Raw genomic sequence first — 20,629 nt, forward strand, 5'->3', positions numbered from 1 at the left:
GGCATTCAGAGAAGACCTTCCTTGCCTTTGTCCCATGTGGGTTAGATCTGCTCACTAGAACACAGATCCCATTGTCAATGTAGCCATGGGATCTGAGTAACCTTCCAAGCCTGTCTCTTATTCCTTTTCATGACCGATTTGGGGATTCAGCTCCCAAAACTGTGTGCTCTGCCTGGACAGAGAGGCTCTTGTTGTCATGGAGACTGTCTCCGGCTTGGTTGGCACACATAGCTCCTCTCTTCCTAGGCTGGTAAAGAAGGGGATCCAGGTACACCCAGCTTTCCAGGAGAGGAAAGTTAGCGTCCTAGCCCATAGCCCCTGAAGGAGGGGAAGGGAGATCCAATAGGAAATCAGCAACAAGAATACCTTTCTACAACTTGACTTTCCCCGACTTGGTACCTTCACAAGAATCAGAGGAGAAAGCCAGGCCAGCAGGCAAGCACAGTTCACACCTGATAAGCATTGAAGCTTAATTTATGGATTCAACTGGGTGTGTTCTCTTTGAGGGTAACAGGGGAGTGACTTAATTCAATTCAACAACTGTTAGAGAAGCACTGAGGACTTTTTCAGGCCTGGCCCTTGCCCTCTGATTATTTAATCTTCATCCAGGCCCCTCTGCCTGGATCCAGGCTCCCTTGCTCATTCTGGGGTGGCTTTCCCTGTGACACAGGGAAGAAGTCTGTGAGGAGCAGCCAGCCCTAGCCAAGAGCCTTGTTGGTGTTGGTACTTTTCCCAGCAGGAAGGAGTGTTCCTTGCCCCCTGTGCTTCAGTGTTTTTTCGGCCCACAAACAGGGCAGTGTTTAACTGAGCTGGCCACCTTACAGTCCTTCTTTTCATCCTAAAGAGGAGACAGGGTATTCCAGAGTGCTCCTTCAAAGATGGATCAGAGCTGGGGAAGTGGGGACCGGGGCAGGAGAGAGGCCTTTGCTCATCTCACAATCTCAGTATGAGAAGGGCTGGAGCAACTCAAGAATTCTAAAGAGCCTTTCAATTGATCCCAGGGCACCTGGGGAAGTGGAAGGATTGGGGAAGGGAGAGGAGGGAGGTAACAGGACCAGTGGGGCTTGGTGTTGGAAGCCCTTGTCGTACCCCCAGCATTGTCGGTCAAGAATTATTTGAGGATTTGGACTGCTACTCATCCTCAAAGGATTGACAAGTAGCTACAGGCTAGCTTACTATCATTAATAAACATCAGACAGTCAGACACCAGCTGAATGATGTTATAGCAGAGTTTAGAGATATTACAGGGGAACTTGATTAAAAAGTATTAAGGATGTCCTTGAGAAACAACATTGATCTGGTCATATTGGGAGATGTTACCTGATTAGGTAATGTTAGGGGAAAGATATCTACACATGGGTACCATCTTTCCTATATAAAGACTTTTATCATATTTCTCCCTCAGCTTTCCCTAGCCCAGAAAAAAATTATCTCCATTTTCTTTATTCTTTATTGTATTATTAGCTGTAGGTCCTGTTTGGGGGCTTTTCTATGCTTCTAATGATTTTTATTGCTCTTCCTGGATCTTCTCCGGCCTAGAAAACAGACCTTGCCTTGGTCTCATAAACAGTTGTGGACACACAAAGATAGTTCTGGACTTCTTGGTTTTCCTTCTTAACATACTGGTGAATGGATCTCATCTTGTTGGTACTTAACCCTCCCGTCTCCCAGATAGACTGGGTGACAAAGTAGAACCTTTCCTAAATCCTGCTCAGAGCGAGCAGAGAGCATCTTCTTAAGTAGCTAAATCTGTCTCCAGCTCCTCTCCCTCAAATACCCGACCTCCTTCACTTTGCTTTATTCATGTTAAGCTTGCTTACTTACCTTCTTTGTTACATCGGTGGGTACTGAGTGCTCAGGAAATACTTGGTGACTGATTCATCTCCCAAAAGCTACCTGCCCTGGTCTCTTTTCACTACCTTGGATAGTTTTGGTTTGTTGTTTTTTTTTTTTTTTTTTTGCAGGGCAATGGGGGTTAAGTGACTTGCCCAGGGTCACACAGCTAGTAAGTGTCAAGTGTCTGAGGCCGGATTTGAACTCAGGAACTCCTGAATCCAGGGCCTGTGCTTTATCCACTGCCCCACCTAGCTGCCCCACCTTGGATAGTTTTAAGCAGTAGTTAAAGAGAAATGCATTTGTGAGATTTTATGCAGAACATGATGGTGAGGAAGACTTGTAGAAAATGAAAGTTTGTTATTGCAGCCAAAGCAATGTTGTCTCCTGTGAGATCCTTGAGGGCAGGGACTGATGTTGCCTTTCTTTGATTCTTTCTTTTTTTAAAAATTGAACTGAATTGAATTTTGGTTACATTTTAAGGTTCAAACTCCCTCCCTCCCTTCCCCTCCTGAACTAGAGGAGGCTACAATTTGATATAGACAGATAGATAGAAAATCATACTAAGCACTCTTCTATTTATCAATTCTTTCTCTAGAGATGGAGATGGATAGCATCTTCTTTCATAGGTCCTTTGTAGCTGATTCGAGTATTTGTAATACTCAGAATAACTAAGTTGCTCTTTGAATAATATCACTATTCCTGAATACAATGTTCTCTTGGTTCTACTCATTTCACTCTTCATTATTTCATGTAAGTCTTTCCATGTTTTTCTAAAACCAACCAGCTCATCATTTCTTCTAGCATGATAGTATTCCATCACAATCACATACCACAACTTGTTCAAGCCATTCCCCCGGTTGATGGACATCCCCTCAGCCCCAGTTCTTTGCTACCACAAAGAGCTGCTATCCCTTTCTTTGTTTCTTCAGCCCTTAGCACAGTACCTGGCATATAGTAGGTGCTTAATAAATGCTAGTTGACTGACTGACTGACTGACTGACTTACTCATTATGTAACCTTAGACAAGCCACTTAACCCCTCTATGCCTCAGATTCCTCATCTGTAAATTGAGAGTTGGACTAGAAGCTCCTGAGGTCTCTTCCAGCTCCAAATATCTATGATCCCACAATCTGTTAGGATTGTAGATATATATACAATATTGACACATAGGTTTCATTTTTTGTTGGTTTTTTTGTTTGGTTGGTTTTTGCAGGGCAATGGGGGTTAAGTGACTTGCCCAGGGTCACACAGCTAGTGTCAAGTGTCTGAAGCCAGATTTGAACTCAGGTACTCCTGAATCCAGGGCCAGTGCTCTATCCACTGCACCACCTAGCTGCCCCTATAAGTTTCATTTTTAAATGAAACTGAATAAAAATTAACTCCACTCTAAGAATTCTGTCACATACCTGGAGATAACTGGAAACCTGAGATGTGACAGAGACATTTTTTTTAAAAAGCAATACAATGGGGGCAGCTAGATGGCGCAGTGGTTAAAGCACCAGCCCTGGATTCAGGAGTACCTGAGTTCAAATCCAGCCTCAGACACTTGACACTTACTAGCTGTGTGACCATGGGCAAGTCACTTAACCCCCATTACCTAAAAAAAAAAAAAAAAAAAAAAAAAAAAAAAAAAAAGCAATACAATGAGTTCAGATATGGCCTCAAGAAACTTAACTAGCTGTGTAACCCTGGGCAAATCACTTCACCCCTGTTCTCCCTTTACCTCAGTTTCCTGGAAGGGATGATACAATACTTCCTTCTGCTCACTGATTAAGCATTCTCTCTTTATAGAGTGTGCAGGATATTAGCCATCACATCTCCAGGTTTCAGGTCTTAGCATGAGCTTTCTTGGCACCCTCTGGAAAGAATTCTTTTATTATTATTCATTTAAAAATTATAATAGTTAACGTATATGTAGTACTTTAAGGTTTACAAAGCACTTTACAAATATTATCTCATTTGATCCTCACAAACCCTATGGGCTAGGTGATATGATTATTCCCATTTTACAGATGAAGAAACTGAGGCTGAGAGAGCTTAAGTGATTTGCTGGTAAGTGTCTGAAGCAGGATTCAAACTCAGATCTTCTTGACTCCAACACTTTATTTCCTATACCACCTGGCTTCTTCTGAGATAGTGTGAGGGCTCGAGAGCCTAGTGCTGAAGTCCTTCCTATAAGGCATTTGCATACTGTGTCTAATACATTTTGCTGCTGCTCCAAAAGACCTTGCTCTAAGAGCACAACTATCTCAGTGTATTTAATTATATTGATCCATTCCCTCCCTCCCATTTCCATTATGTCCCCCAGAAATTTCCCAGAGTCCCCTCTGGCACCTCACTAACCTACACAGTCAGTGACCTGTAAGGGAATGTTGACCCTAATACCGCAGTGGAATTGACTCAGGACCCTACTCCCTTACCCCTTTGTCCCTAAGGCAACCATGTGGTACCCATCCCCATGGGCTCTGGGCAAAGAGAGTGGAGCTGCTTCTCCAGCCCCTCCCCCTCCTCCCCAGGCACCCACTCTTTTATCCCTGATCTTCACTTCTCTGCTGATCCCAAGAAAGGAACTGATTGATAGGCCTGGAGATTAACTTTCCACATGGTTGGCCATGTTTAACCCTCTGTTTCCCAGCATAATCCAGTTAGGCAGAACATTAACCTTCTGTACCACCCACCCTATGCAGAAGCTTGCTAGAGGAGGTTGTAATAACCAGTTGGGTGAGGGGATTCACAGGCCATGGGTAGATTAGATCTTGGAATATGGACCTTATCTGAGCTACAAGAATAACCTGAGCAACTAAAGAAAAGAAAAGGGTGAACAATTTTGTAATATAGGCACCCAGAAAGACAGCTGAGATGGATTTGTCACTGAGAATGAACACATCCCTCAAGTTCCAGCCAGTTTGAAGATGGGATCCAAAGAGCAGAGAGAATTCCTGCCTTTGAACATTCTTCCTCTGGGCAGATCGGTCAGGAGTCTTCATGGGGCTTTTACTGCTGGTACAATCTGTAAATGACCCCAGAAGCAAAAGTCATGCTTAGCTTTTTTAAAATGACAGCCAAACACTTCCTGCCTCTTTACTCTTGGAGTACCCTCAAAGATTCCTCTGGGAATACCTCAGATTTCTAAAACTTTCCCCAGTGAAAAACACCTTGAGAGACAACTAGGTGATGCAGTGGATAAAGCACCGGCCCTGGATTCAGGAGGGTGTGAGTTCAAATCCAGACTTAGACATTTGACACTTACTAGCTGTGTGACCCTGGGCAAGTCACTTAACCCTCATTGCCCGAAAGAAAGAAAGAAAGAAAGAAAGAAAGAAAGAAAGAAAGAAAGAAAGAAGGAAGGAAGGAAGGAAGGAAGGAAGGAAGGAAGGAAGGAAGGAAGGAAGGAAGGAAGGAAGGAAGGAAGGAAAGAAAGAAAGAAAGAAAGAAAGAAAGAAAGAAAGAAAGAAAGAAAGAAAGAAAGAAAGAAAGAAAGAAAGAAAGAAAGAAAGAAAGAAAGAAAGAAAGAAAGAAAGAAAGAAAGAAAGAAAGAAAGAAAGAAAGAAAGAACCACCTTTGTTCTGGCCCAACTATAGGTGCAAAGCCTATGGCTTAGGGGAAAGAGAGACCTGGGCCAGGAAAGCCCAAGTTCTCAGCTATCAGCAAGGCTTTTCAGCCCCAACCCCAGGCAGCTACAATGTCACTCTCAAGCAAGGGTTCTCTGATATTTGTGCTCTTGAGAATTCCACAGTGCCTCTCCAAAGGCTTGTCCTAAGGGCTCTCCCTATGCTGAGGCCCTAATTTCTAATAATTAGATTCAGATGGAAGGCCCAACATCACTGGCCCTCTTTTGTCTTTGGCCTAAGAGGACATTATATATTTCATTTGTGTTTGATGGCCAAGGATCAGTTCTTGCCCTGGGAGACATAATGGGATCCTTGAGCCAAATTTGCTTCCTCCCCAGGTCTCCTTGGTCTCCTTATTCTGTAAAATGGGGAGAGTAAAGGCTGAGGGTATGAATAGAACTTAATCTTTGGTATAAGCTCAGAGGAAAGGTCCATCACAGCCCCCTAATAATTATACTTGCTAGTGACGTGTAAAGAACAATGAATTAACCACACTCTATTTCTCATGTTTTCTTTTGCACTTTCTCTGTGTGTGTGTGTGTGTGTGTGTGTGTGTGTGTGTGTGTTTAGATAAATCACTACAGAGCATCCAAGCCAAATGTCCAAACCACCCACTCTCCTATTCCCAGCAACTGAGTTAAAATGAGACCAGCTGAAATCTGGGCCAAGCACTTCAGTGACTTGCGTGTCTGATTATTATTCCATGATATGAAACTCAAAATAAATCAAAAAAGAAAAATTTGCCAGACACTAGCTGATTCACAAAAACACATTTTCAGCCTCCTTAGTCCTTGTACTCACGCAAGCTGAGATACACCAGTGCTGCCCCCCATGTCTAAGGACCAAAGGATAAACCTTAACACAAGTAAACTCACTCCCCCCCTCTCTCTCCTTTTCCTCCTTCTCTCTCCATTCTCTTCTCTCCTTTCTCTTTTTTCTCTTCTCTCATCTTTACTCTTGTTTCTCTTTTCTCTCCTTTCTCTTCTCTCTCTCCCCCCTCTCTGTCTCTTTCCCTCCCCCCACATTTCTCTTCCCCTCCCTTTCTCTGTCCCTCCCTCCTTACTTTCCTCCCCATCTCTCTTTCTTTGTCTCTCTTCTCTTCTTCCTCTTCCTCCTCTCTCCATTCTCTTCTCTCTCATCTCTACTCTTGTCTCTCTTTTCTCTCTTCTCTCTCCCTCCCCTCTGTCTCTGTCTTTATCTCTCTCCCCCCTCTGCCTGTCTTTCCCTCCCCCCACCTCTCTCTCCCTCTCCCTTTCTCTGTCCCTCCCTCCCTTCTTCCTCCCACCATCTCTGTAACTCTGTCTCTCTCTCTCTTCCTCTCTTTTCTCTGTCTTTCTCTGTCTCTGTCTCTCTGTCTCTGTCTCTGTCTGTCTGTCTGTCTCTCTCTCTCTCTCTCTCTGTCTCTGTCTCTGTCTCTCTCTCCCTCCATACACAAACAGAGCAGAGGCTTATTGAAGTTTTTATTCAGCTTTAGGTGTCATGCCATTAAACATGAGCAGCATGTGGAAGAGTGGAAAGAACACTGACCTAGAAAGTCCTAAGACAGGGAGAGCCATAGGTGTTAGGTTCTTGGTTCTAGTTCCAGTTCTGCTACCATGTCACCTAAGCCAAATCATGCCTAATTTTCTATAAAATGACAGGTGGAAGTATGTTTGAACCATGTGGTCTCTCAAGGGCTTCTCCAGCTCTAAGGTTTTTGAGTCAAGTCTAAGAATGAGAGAGGGCAGCTGAAATGAAAGGCTTAAACCATGAGGAAAAGTTAGAGAACTAGAACAAACCAGCAGCTTAGAAATGAAAGAATATTGGGGACCAAAAGAAGATTTTCAAGAAATCTTCCTTCAGCTTCCCTAAGAACAGAACAGGAGGAATTGGTATAAATGGAAGAGGGAGTTCTTTAGCTTAGACAGAAGATAAGAGCTTTCTGACCATACAAAATGGTAAGCCCAGAAATGAATTCCCCCCCAAAATCATTTTTTATCATGAAAGTATTTTATTATTTTCCAGTCACATGTAAAAATAGTTTTCAACTTTATTTTCATAAGATTTTGAGCTCCAAATTTTTCTCCCTCCCTCTCTTCCCTCCCCCCTCCCCAAGACAGCAAGCAATCTGATATAGGTTATATATGTACAATCACATTAAATATGTTTCTGCATTAGTCATGTTGTGAAAGAAGAATCAGAGCACAAGGGGAAAACCTCAACAACAACAAAAAAGTAGATACAGTAAGGTTCAATCTGCATTCACAATCCACAGTTCTTTTTTCTGGATGTGGAAAGCATTTTCCATCATGAGTTCTTTGGAATTGTCTTGGATCATTGTATTGCTGAGAAGAGTTAAGAAACAATCATTATTAAAGTAGAATTGTTGGAATTTAGGTCTCATCTAGGTTGGACTATTGCCATACCTCCTTAATTCATTTCCTTGCCTCCAGTCTCTACAATTCATCTTCCATGCAACTGTCCTCAGCACAGATCTGACCGTGCTCTAGAAACTTCAATAGCTCCCTGTTTCTTCTAGGACATCTTAATGGTCAACATTTAAAGCCCTTCAGGATCTGACTCAAGCTTACCTTTCCAGACTTATGTTGCATATTATTCCCCTTCATGTACTTTATGTTTTAAGCAAACTACTGTTACCTGCTATTTCTTATAAATGACATTTCATTTCCTACCTCTGAGCCTTTGAATTATTCCTGGAATGCTCTCTGTGCTTTGGGGAATTCCTGGTTTCATTCAGGGCTCCCATGTGAGGTCTTTCCTGATTCCTCCCAGTTGTATTTCCCCCTTTTCCTGAAAGTACTTTTTTTCTGAAAGTACTTTTATATATATTTCATATTGACTTATCGTGTCCATGTTGTTTCCCCCTCGAGTAGAATATTGTTTGTCTTCATTCTTGAAAAGGACCATGACATCAGAAGGTAATGTCATAACTTGTGGAGAATTGGATTTAGAAGAGCCAGGGCCGTGCAAAGTCACCAGCCTCACTCTCTCCTCTGGAGCCATCTGGTCCCAGTGGCAAGATATAGATCAGGACTGGAGATGGACCTGGATGTTTGAGGCAATCAGGGTTAAGTGACTTACCCAGGGTCACACAGTTAGTGTGTCTGAGGCTGGATTTGAACCCAGGTCTTCCTGACTCCAGGGCCGGGGCTCTATCCACTGCTCCACCTAGCTGCCCCAACTATAGTATAAGCTCCTTAAGGAAGTCCTGTCTCACTTTTGGTTTTATTCCTCCAGTGTCTGGCATGTGATAGACACTTAATGTTGAATTGGCTCCAAGTTTAATGGTCTTAACACTATACAGAGAGATAAAACCAGATTCTTAGTCCATGAAACAGGGTCTCTTTATGGTTCTGAAGACACAGAAGATATATAACAGCAGCCTCTCTCTGACAGCCTGGGCCTATTATTCTAAGCAATTGGCCGATTAGTCAAATGCCTTGGTCCACACTTGGTCCCCACCTCCGCTTGGCCTTCACGTGCCCCCAGCAGTCAACTTCTCAGCCCTACCATGATACTATGAGCCTGATGCATTTAGCCATGACTGACAGTAGAACATAGGGCCTCTATGGAGACACAAAGTGACTCCTGTAAGGGCCTGCCTAATATGCCTAAAGACCAAAAACAGGGCAGAGGGGAGAGGTAAGGAAGCCATGGGGGAAGTAGGTCAGGAGGCAGTTTCAACTGTCTGCTGTTGGAAAGCATAACAGGGAGAAGAAACATGCCTGGAGGACGGGGAGGGGGAAGGAGAAAGATTAAGATAAACTGGGGGGGGGGGGGCAGCTAGATGGTGCAGTGGATAGAACACCGGCCCTGGAGTCAGGAGTACCTGAGTTCAAATCTGGCCTCAGACACTTAATACTTACTAGCTGTGTGACCCTGGGAAAGTCACCTAACCCCAATTGCCTCACTAAAAACAAAAATTAAAAAATAAAGAAAATAAAAGATAAACTGGGGGGGACTGTGAACAGATAGAAGCCTCACAATTTATATGAAACTTGAATATGGTTTCTAATAACTCCAAAAATGTATCTTTAAAAAAAAAATAAAGGAGGCAGCTAAGTAGCGCAGTGGATAGAGCACCGGCCCTGGAGTCAGGCGGACCTGAGTTCAAATGAGGCCTGAGACACAAGACACTTACTAGCTGTATGACCCTGGGCAAGTCACTTAACTCCAATTGCCTCACCACACCCCCCAAAAATAATAATAATGAACCTTTCTGTCTGGGAGATAGATTATTTTTCATCACCCCTTCCCCACTCTTCCCTTTGCCCCCTAGAAAGTTAGCTCCTTTTGCAGAGGAGAGATAAGGAGATTACTTTCTAAGACTTGAATGTTTTCCATTGTTAACAATCTGAATACATGATCCTTCTGCCCAGGATTGGAAGCAGACTAACCCTATAGATGTGGAAAGGCAACATACTTTATTAGCTGTGTGACCTCATATAAGGGAACCCCGTAGCCTCAGTTTCCTTGTCTCTAAAATGGGAATAATGTCCTCCCCACCTACTTCACAAGTTCATTGCAGTTACCACTTGGTAAATCTTAGAGCATTGTACTAATGTGAATTATTATTAATAGCAATGAGGCTGATTAAAAATCTAAATGGGGGTGGTAGTAGAGAGAATAAGCATTTATTAAGCACCTACTATGTACCAAGCATTTGCTTTACAAGTATTCTCTCATTTGATCCTCACAACAACCCTGGGAGATAGATGCTATTATGCTAGAGCTGAAGAAACTGAGGCAGGCAGAGGTTGACTTAAAGGAAAAAGGACAGTTGAAAGGACAACTATTAATCTGGAATAAACAGGTTTAATCTTGGAACCAATTGCTGAAAACTGCAGGACAAAGAAAAGAAGAAACACATGAAAAGGAGAACTATTGTCATCTAACCTTATACTTCAGCTCTGCCATCATGTTTATTGAATTTTTGTTTCCTATTATGTGGACCTGGCCTTAGACTAATAAAAAGTCCCTCCAACCAATAGATAGGTAATTTATTGAGTGCTTTAAATATACTGGGCAATGTGCTGAAATAAATATCAGAAAGCACTACTCGTCCTGCCCGTGGGGAGCTTATATTCTAATGGGGAAAGACCACACATTAAAAAGGAGCTTGAGGGGCAGCTAGGTGGTGCAGTGGATAGAGAACCAGCCCTGGAGTCAGGAGGACCTGAGTTCAAATCTGACCTGAGACACTTCACACTTACTAGCTGTGTGACCTTGGGCAAGTCACTTAACCCCAATTGCCTCACTTAAAAAAAAAAAAAAAAAGGAGCTGGAATGGGTGAGGGGAGTAGGTAGAGATGTCCAGGAAGTGACTGGTTCCAGGCAAGCTATAACAAAATCCCCAGGGCAGTGTCTAGGTTTGTTTTATTTTGTTTTGGGGGAAGGAGAAGGTTGGATCTGGGGGTGATAGAGGAAAGACAGCAGGAAATGAATAGAATGTCTAGAACGGCCTTATTATCTGAAGTGACCAATTTGAAGCATCAGATTAAGGGGCTTCCCCACAACCCAAGAAGAGTCGGCATAAGCCAGCGGCACACCAGTTTGGGGAAACTAACCTCTATAAAAGGAAATCTTGGAAATCCTCACCCCCCCTGAAAATTGTACCAGTCAGTGATCAGTTTTCACTACCCAGGGCCAGGCCTAGATTCTTGTATGTGCTCTGAGATTGGACCTTTTACAGGAGAACCCTGAATTATAAATTAATGAAAGCTTTACTTTCAGTCTCTGGTGGTGTTAGGCCTCTCCTTCCGGATGGTGCTTTACTGTAAATCTTTCTAGTAAGGACAAGCCATTACAGCAAGGGTCTGAAAAACTTCCCCAGGTCCAGCTTCTGTCTTAACCTTCTGGCTTTTCTCCCTTGTCCTACAGTTGGGATGAGAGCAGCAGTATCAGCAGCGGGCTCAGCGATGCCTCAGACAACCTCAGTTCCGAAGAATTCAATGCCAGCTCCTCGCTCAATTCCCTCCCCACCACCCCCACTGCTTCTCGAAGGAATTCAACCGTAGTGGTAAGTGAGTCTGAAAAATGTCAGGCTGGAATGGCTCTAACCCATGGTTCAGGAGGAGCTAAGTGCCATCTTCCCAGTCCAGGCCTCCCATGGACAGACACATCCTGACCCATTCCTTGTGTTCTGAACCATATCCCTCAGTGAGTCAGGAAGGGAGGCCAACTCCACTAAATATCTCCCTGAGCCTTGCAATGTGGCTAGAGTTAAAAGTCTACTCACAGCTTTCAGGAGCTAGTTATGGGCACTAGAATGGGGAGAGGCAACCAGAACCCCTCTTTATGTTCCACAAGTATCTCAAATGCGTCCACAACAAAACTCATCAGACTTCTGCCCAAACCCACCCCTTTTCTCAGTGATTCCCTTGGACTTTCAAGGGAGCCACCATCTTCCCAGTTACCCAGGTTTGAAAGCTTCTTGTCATCCATGACTCTTTCTTCCCCCTCACTCTACGTATCCAGTCAGCTGCAAAACGCTGTTGTTTCTATCTCCATAGTATCTCTTGTCTGTGTTCCCTTCCCTGCTCTCAGCCACCACCCTAGTTCAGAAGCTCCTCACCTCTCCCCTGGACCATTGCACTAGGCTCCTAATTGGTCTCCCAGCCTTGGATCTCTCCCCATTCCAATCCATCCTCCATGCAACTGCCAAACTAATGTTCTTAAAGCATAATCTGTACCATGTTGTCCTCTACTCAGCAAACTTTACTGACGCCTGGCCCTGTCCTACTTTCCCAGTACTCTTATTCCATACTCCCCTCCTCTCACTCTACAGTCCAGCTTTCCTGACCTCCCGGCCCTCCCTCACACATACCCTTCCATCTCCTCCCTCTAGCCTCTGCCCCGGCTATCCCACATGCCTGAAAGTCTCTCCCTCCTCTCCTCCACCTTCTAAAATCCTTGGCTTCCTTTGGGACTCAAATCAAATGTCACCTTCTGCAAGAGACCTTTCCCAGCCCACTCCCCAGCTGCTAGTGCCTTCTTTTGTATGGTTACCTTCCATCTATTCTGCATGGATCTTATATGTACATGTATGTGTGTGCCTATGTGTGTGTGTATACAGGGTCTTCCAGATAGAGAAAGCAATGTGGAATCTTTGGAAAGGCAAAAATAGTTCTTCCCATAAATGAACTTATAGTCTAATAGAGGAGACAATGTATATGTGATATATACACATATAAATGATATAGGTATGTAGAGAGATAGATAAATAGGTAAAGGGGGAGAGACAGACAGACAGATAGATAAAGGGGGAGAGAAAGAGACAAAGAGACAGACATACAGACAGATAGATGATGGGGGGGGTGGGGGAAGAGAGAGATAGAGTATTCCAAAATACTCTAAAGTTTTAAGCTCTTGCAGCTTAAAATTTTTAAGTTCTTTACTTTTGGGGGATACTGTACATGTATGTATATATACATAGATATGTGCATACTTATAGACATATGGATAAATCATTCATATGTTGTCTCCCCCATTAGATTATAAGCTACTTTAGGGCAAAGACCATTTTTGCTTTTTCTTTATATTCTTAGTTCTTGGCCTAGTAACTGGCAAATATGAAATCCTTTTTTTTCCTTTTCTTTTTTTCTTTCTTTTTTTTTGGGGGGGTGGGGGGCGTGAGGGTTAAGTGACTTGCCCACCCACAGCTAGTAAGCGTCAAGTGTCTGAGGCTGGATTTGAACTCAGGTCCTCCTGAATCCAGTGCTTATCCATTACACCACCTAGCTGCCCCTCAAATATGAAATCCTTAACAAATGTTCATTGATTGCTTATAATCATCCCCTTATCTCTAAATCCAGCAAGTAGTCCAGGTATGGCCTCACTCTCTGAACCTCTCTTCCTCTCCCCAGCTCCGCACAGACTCAGAAAAGCGCTCACTGGTGGAGAGTGGGCTAAGCTGGTTCAGCGAGTCTGAGGAGAAGGGGCCCAAGAAACTGGAATACGACAGTGGCAGCCTTAAAATGGAGCCCGGGACTTCCAAGTGGAGGCGAGAGCGGCCAGAGAGCTGTGATGAGACCTCCAAGGGTGGAGAGCTAAAGAAGCCCATCAGCCTAGGACCACCAGGGTCCCTGAAGAAGGGCAAGACCCCGCCGGTGGCTGTCACCTCACCCATCACCCACACAGCCCAGAGTGCCCTCAAAGTAGCAGGTAAGCCTAGGGAGAGAGAGAGAGAGAGAGAGAGAGAGAGAGAGAGAGAGAGAGAGAGAGAGAGAGAGAGAGAGAGAGAGAGAGAGAGTAAGGGGGTGGGGAAGAAATGTGTCTGTACTAACTCGAAATCTTCTTTACCCCTGCTCCTGATGCCAACCCATGGGGTGTTTGCATGGGCTTCCCAGCCATTCCTTTGGGAATTCCTTGGCTCTTTTCAGAAACTGGGACAAATTACCACACAATCCCAGAGATGTAGAAATACAAGGAAAGGAATCTCCCTAAGGTATTAACTTTCTATCCTAGATTCAACTCCCAAGGGGTAAATCAAACAGCAGCATCAAGACGGTTTTGTTGTTTGTAAACATTCCTAACTAGCCCCGTGGATATCTTTTAGCCTTTATCAATATCTCCCTCTGGTCTATTGTTGTCAATTGTTTCCTTCATGCTCATGATCCTCCTCATTAATTTTATTTTATATTTTTCCTTTCACAGAACTTTTGTTGGGCTTAGTCCCTTCTTGGCCCTCTTGTGTGGAACCCCACCCATCCTAGCTATTAGTGAATGTCCTTGCTATGAAAACAGGGTACCTAGACACTTGAAGTCTTTCCAAAACAATCCTGCAGGTGCTCCCAGGAGATTTCTAGAATTTTCCTCCTTTGGCTGAGTCTTCCTTAGCCTATCTGCTGCCTGTTCAAACTTAATTGAGTTCCCTATACCTGTACAATTTGCTCAGAGTCCCTTCAACCTGCACAAAGGATCAGCAAGGATCTCAAAGAAAGGTGTCAGTCCCTCATTCCCTAGATCTGACCTTCTCCCCACTCTCTCACAGGCAAACCTGAAGGGAAGGCTGCAGACAAAGGCAAACTCTCAGTGAAGAATACTGGGCTGCAGCGCTCCTCCTCAGATGCTGGCCGGGACCGCCTCGCAGATGCCAAAAAGCCCCCCTCAGGCATTGCCCGACCCTCCACCTCAGGCTCCTTTGGCTATAAGAAGCCTCCCCCGGCCACAGGCACAGCCACTGTCATGCAAGCAGGTGGCTCAGCCACTCTAAGTAAGATCCAGAAGTCATCGGGCATCCCCGTCAAGCCAGTGAATGGGCGTAAGACCAGCCTGGATGTCTCCAACAGCACCGAGCCCGGATTCATGGCTCCTGGGGCCCGCACCAACATCCAATATCGCAGTCTGCCCCGACCAGCCAAGTCCAGTTCCATGAGCGTGACCGGCAGGAGTGGACCCCGTCCTGTGAGCAGCAGCATTGATCCTAGTCTCCTTAGTACCAAACAGGGAGGCCTCTCAACCTCAAGGCTAAAGGAACCTTCAAAGGTTCCGGGGGCTCGGACTACCCCGGCCCCAGTAAACCAGACAGACCGGGAAAAGGAGAAAGCCAAGGCCAAGGCAGTGGCCTTGGACCCAGACAATGTTTCCTTGAAGAGCATCGGCTCGCCAGAGAGTACCCCTAAGAATCAAGGGAGCCACCCACCAGCCACCAAGATTGCAGAGCTGCCACCAACCCCACTCAGGTACCAACATTCATTCCTCTCCTCTTCTCTCTTTCTGGCCCTATGATGACAACCACTCACATTAGCATAGCAATACTTTACAGCTTTTTAAAAAGTACTTGTCTCACAACAATCCTATGAGCATCAGTTCAAGCATTATCATTTTTAATGTGTTCTTTCTAAATAACTGAATTATTTTAAATAGATTTTTAGTAATCTTTTATTTTTTTCATCACCTTGATTTTCCTATATATCTCCACCCCATCCTCTCTCAGAGAACCGTCCTTTGACAACAAAGAAATTGGTTTGTGTGTTTTAAAAGAAAAAAGAGGAAGGGGGGAAATCATTTAAAACCAATCAACAGGGGCAGCTAGGTGGTGCAGTGGATAGAGCACCAGCCCTAGAGTCAGGAGTACCGGAGTTCAAATCCGGCCTCAGACACTTAACACTAGCTGTGTGACCCTGGGCAAGTCACTTAACGCCAATTGCCTCACCTAAAAAAAAAAAATGAAAAACCAATCAACAGATTTTTTAAATCTAATATTAAATTCCAAACTCCATACCCTTGGACCCCAGCCTCTGAAAAGGAACAAGGGGAAGTCTTAGCTCTCATCTTTGAGATCAAGCTTGTTCTTTATAATTTAGTGCAAATATTATTAACCCCATTTATAGATGAGAAAGTAGAGGCATGGAGAGAGTAAACAACTTGTCCAGGGTTAGAGCCAGGAATCACTCCCAGTTCTCTTGATGCTGAGTCCAGCATTTTCTCAGCTACAGCATGCGATTTCCCAAATTTTGTGACTTGTGCCATATTAATGTGCAGGGTTCTTCATAAAAGAGTTTATTTATTCCTCTGGGTGTGTACTATCTTTTTCCTTTGTCAGGATCCAGTATTTCACAACAGCACCCAGGACAGGGTCTGCCTGGGGCTGGGACCCTTAGTAAATGATGTTTTCTTAACTTGATTTCCCTTAGGGCTACATCCAAGAGTTTTGTTAAGCCTCCCTCTTTGGCCAACTTGGACAAGGTCAATTCCAACAGTCTGGACCTCCCATCTTCCAGTGAAGTCCATGCCCCCAAGATCCCGGATCTCCATCCCACAGGCTCGGCAGCGGGTGCTCCCCTCCCCACTTGCTTCACTCCCAGCCCAGCACCCATCCTCAATATTAACTCAGCCAGCTTCTCTCAGGGCCTGGAGCTTATGAGCGGCTTCAATGTCCCCAAGGAACCCCGCATGTATCCCAAGCTCTCTGGCTTGCACAGGAGTATGGAGTCGCTCCAGATGCCAATGAGCCTGCCCAGTGCCTTCCCCAGCAGTACCCCTGCCCCCACCACGCCTGTACCCCCTGCTGCACCCCCAGAGGAAGAGGCAGGGGAGCTGACCTGGAGTGGGAGCCCAAGAGCTGGGCAGTTGGAAAGGTAAGAGAATGGGAGGGGAGCTGGCTGTCTGGGCCTGGGCCTGGACCTGGACCTGGGCCCTTGCTCCTACCTGCCAGATTAATCAGTAACTGACTGCTCCCCATCCCTATCCCCATCCCCCGTCCCCCCACCTCTGGCGTCCTTTATTGCCCTACTTTCCAGTGAAGTTCTCCTAACCTAAGCCTTGCTTCCTAATCCTAGTAGAGTGTTTAGCCTTCCCAAGAGTAAAAAGACCCTCCTGGGAAATCATCCAGGACACTCTCTGGGGCCTTTTCTCTTCCTTCTTGTTTACGAAATAAAGTAGTTCATTGTTCTATCAAATCTGGATGCTCAGGAGCCTCCAGGGTCTGTCCAAGTTACCTGCAGTGAATCTCTCAGCCAGTTACAAATGCCATATTCTGAGTTAATGCGCAGCATTTTGCATGCTTTCTCTTTGTACATTATCCATATATACATCTTCTCCCTCCTAGACTGCAGCACCTAACATTTGAATCTCCTTTAGCATCCAGCCTACTGCCATGTACACAGTAGGTGCCAAATGAATATTTGTTGCACGAAATGGAACTGATTTGAACATATGTGACATTCTGTTCTTTCATTCCCACAGTAATCAGCGAGATCGGAATACACTTCCCAAGAAGGGGCTCAGGTAACTCTGGACACACTATTGTCTTTTCTATTCCTACGACCTCATTGCCTTCACTCCTAACAGTTCCTTCCATTTACCCCAACCCCAATATGCTGGTTTAGTGACCCATTGCCTGGTCTACATGACTTATGAGTCAGTCCTATATGAAGCATTCTTTCCTGGTAAGAGGAAAAACATGTTTCTGCAGGATAAACAGTGATTTGCACATGGTAGGTGACTAATAAATGTTGATTAAATTTAATTGAGACCATAAACACACCCTTCTCACCTATGCCATCTGATTTTATTCTGGGAGAATTATTACATCCTTCTCCCCAGACCTTGTGAACAAAGAAAACATTCAACTGTCTGGTATAATTCAGATGACCATAAAAGATATATTACTTAGCCAGATCCACAGTAGGCCTTCTGGTGAGTCAGTGGTTATGGTCAGAGGGTTATCTAGTCTGAGGTAGCATGGTTTGGTGGGAAAGACACTGGACCTAGAAATGAAAAACAGGAGCCTGTTTTCTCTCCCACAAAATGAAAATAATAACACTTCTACTAACTAACGCATAGGTTGTTGTAAGGAAAGGGGCTTTGTAAACCAGGAAGGAAAGAAGGAAGGAAGGAAGGAAGGAAGGAAGGAAGGAAGGGAGGAAGGAAGGAAGGAAGGAAGGAAGGAAGGAAGGAAGGGAAGGAAAGGGAAGGAGGGAGGGAGGGATGGAGGAGGAAGGAAGGAGGAAAGGAGATAGGGAGGGAAGAAAGGAGGGAAGGGAAGGAGGAACTAAGGAGGGAAGGAAGGAGAAAATAAGTATTAAGAGCCTACTGTGTGCTAGGCACTGTGCTAAGAACTTTACAAATAAATCATTTGATCCTCACAACCACACTTTTATTGTCTCCACTTTACAGTTGAGAGAACAGAGGCTAACAGAGTTGAAGTGATTTGCCCAAGGTCACACAGCTAGTAAGAGTCTGAAGCTAGACTTGAATTCAGGTCTTCTTGACTCCAAGCCCAGTGCTTTATCCACTTGGCCAATTAGTTGTGGAGGTATTCCTGTTTCTACCTTCTGATGCTACTTTAAAATGAGTGGTGGTGTTCCTATGATCAATAGTCAAATGGTATATTCCACATGTAGCCATGTAACCACAACATGATCTATAGTGAAAAGGTCTCAGAATCAAATGAGTTCAAGTCCTCAGCCTGACACTTGCTAGCTACATGTGAATGAGGGCAAGTCATTTAATCTCTGAGTCTGTTTGCTCATCTGAAAATAGGGCTGATAACAACACCTACCTCCTCACAGGATTGTTACGAGGATCGAATGAGCTAACATTTATAAAGCTCTTTAGTAGACCTTAAAGTGTGTCACATAAATGCTAGTTGTTGTTAATTCCCCCTCTTGCAGCCCCTTAGGGATTCTGGGCCTACATCCCTACCCTGCTAGAGTGGACAGAGAACTGGACTTGGACGGGAAGGTCGTAGTTCAGATCTTGCTTCCAACACCAACCAGCTCCTCTGTAAAATAAGTGTTGGGAGCAGATGGCCTCACTCTGGGACTGCGATGCCCACAGTCCCTTGGGCAGACCTGGGCCGTCACTAGGACCCATCCCTTCGTGCTGTCTGTCTCAAACCAGATCCACTCCAGCCTCCCTCCCCTGGCCTCATCCAAATTCCCAGCACCATTTACACCCTGGATGCCCCCCACAGGTATCAGCTGCAGTCCCAAGAGGAAAACAAGGAGCGGCGGCACTCACATACCATCGGGGGCCTGCCCGAGTCAGATGACCAGTCAGACCTGCCTTCGCCACCTGCCATCTCCGTGTCTTTGAGTGGAAAGGGCCAGCTCACCAACATAGGTCAGTGCTTGGCTTCGCTTTCTTTCTTTCTTGACCAACTGACTGTTGCCCAGGAGGAAGCAGGTCAGGAAAGCTGGCCTCTCGCTTCTCCACATCTGACTCAATTCACTGAGCAATGCACTAGGGATGACGGTGGTGGGGTGTCTCATGGTGCTGCTGTTTCTCCATCCCAAACATAAACCAATGGATATTGGCAGACTGCTTTGGGTTCCTAAATGAGAAAGCTGCCTGACTGACACTTGGTATTCTGAGTCTTTCATGGGACCAGAATCATACTGGGGATACTGAGTGACAAAAGTAAATCCAGTGAGTGAGAGGGCTGGAACCTACACCCTGCTGGGGAAAAAAGAGAGCCTTCTCCTGTGTCCCTGCTGGCATCACAACCAAGAAATAAGTGCCCCTATCTCTTTGTGAGAGAGAGCCTGGCCAGAAACAGGGCAGGAAAGTCTCAGGGAAGGTAAGGAGAAGGGAGGGCAAGGCCAGGAAGTATTTAAAGGATGGGATCTGCCCCCAAGTGCCAGGAAAACACCGCACCCAGCTCCTCAGCCTTACCGGCTGCTGACTCTGGATGAAGGCCACCCTTGCCTCGGGCAGAATGCTGTCTAGGACACAGTCTGCCCTTGGTCCCACCCAGTCTTTTCTTGCCTTACTTAGTACCCTGAGGAGGGGAAACCAGGACATGACTGAGTTGCTCAAAGGGCAAGAACAGCAGCAGCTGGGCACCACCACAGGGCTGGGCTCTACAGGGACCATCAGCAGGACAGGGCATGGGCCCATGCTGTCAGGTCTCTATGTGGTGCCCATCTGGAAACCATTATCCATTCCACTGGTGAGGGGGACAAAGGTCTGAGGGAAGGGATGAGGATCTGTAATATGGCACTTCCCCGTGCCACCAAGAATCTGCCACCAGCAAACCTGGGCGGAATTGGAGGTGAGCACGGCACCAAAAAGACTGGAATGTTGAAAAGGAAAGGTGGTTAAGTATGCACCTTCAGATCAATGAGGGTTGTTATGCAAGCAATAGGGACCAGCTGTTCCTCATCACCACAGAGGATGAAGCAAGAGGAAATAGATTTATAGTTCACACTTAGGCACTGAGGTTAAATGGGGGGGGGAGGGGAGGAGGGAAAGGGTTGCAAGGAACAGAGAGGAAGGGTGAAAAACCATCTGAAGAGATCTTTCAATTTGACATCAATCAATTGGCAAGCACCCCTTATATAGCCAGCACTGTACCAGACACAAAGACAAAAATGACACAGTCCCTCTTCTCTAGTAGGTTACTTTGGATCTGGGGAGACAAGGGGTGCATATGTAGATAATAAATACAAGATAATTGGTGGGAGGAGTCAGGAAGGGCCTGGTGGAGAAGATGGCGCTCCAGCTGAGTTTTTGAAGAAAACTAAAAGTTGTGAAAGGTAGAGGTGAGGAGTGAGAACATTCCAGGCACAGAGATGGTAGCTAGAGGGTCACATATGAGTAACAGTAGGAAGACCACTTTGGTTGGACTGTAGCATGCGTGAAAGGGATTAGTATGTTAACGAGGCTGAAAAGATAGATTAGAGCCAGGTTGTAAAGAGTTTTAAAATGCCAAACAAAGAAGTTCATATTTGACT

The 20,629-nt window shown here is 45.2% G+C and overlaps 1 protein-coding gene across 9 annotated transcripts in view; it reads left to right on the forward strand.

Annotated features, from left to right (window-relative positions):
• Positions 1 to 20,629, forward strand: part of NAV1 (neuron navigator 1) — a 381,557-nt gene that overhangs the window by 327,271 nt on the left and 33,657 nt on the right. For all 9 annotated transcript variants that reach the window (XM_044000374.1, XM_044000373.1, XM_044000375.1 and 6 more), the window contains 6 exons: positions 11,328 to 11,466; positions 13,313 to 13,610; positions 14,440 to 15,130; positions 16,085 to 16,528; positions 17,136 to 17,177; positions 18,868 to 19,016. In XM_044000374.1, coding sequence (XP_043856309.1) covers positions 11,328 to 11,466; positions 13,313 to 13,610; positions 14,440 to 15,130; positions 16,085 to 16,528; positions 17,136 to 17,177; positions 18,868 to 19,016 — 1,763 coding nt within the window. The remainder of the gene's footprint in view (positions 1 to 11,327; positions 11,467 to 13,312; positions 13,611 to 14,439; positions 15,131 to 16,084; positions 16,529 to 17,135; positions 17,178 to 18,867; positions 19,017 to 20,629) is intronic.

This window comes from Dromiciops gliroides, chromosome 4 (assembly GCF_019393635.1).
Source record: "Dromiciops gliroides isolate mDroGli1 chromosome 4, mDroGli1.pri, whole genome shotgun sequence".
Taxonomy (NCBI): Eukaryota; Metazoa; Chordata; class Mammalia; order Microbiotheria; family Microbiotheriidae; genus Dromiciops; species Dromiciops gliroides.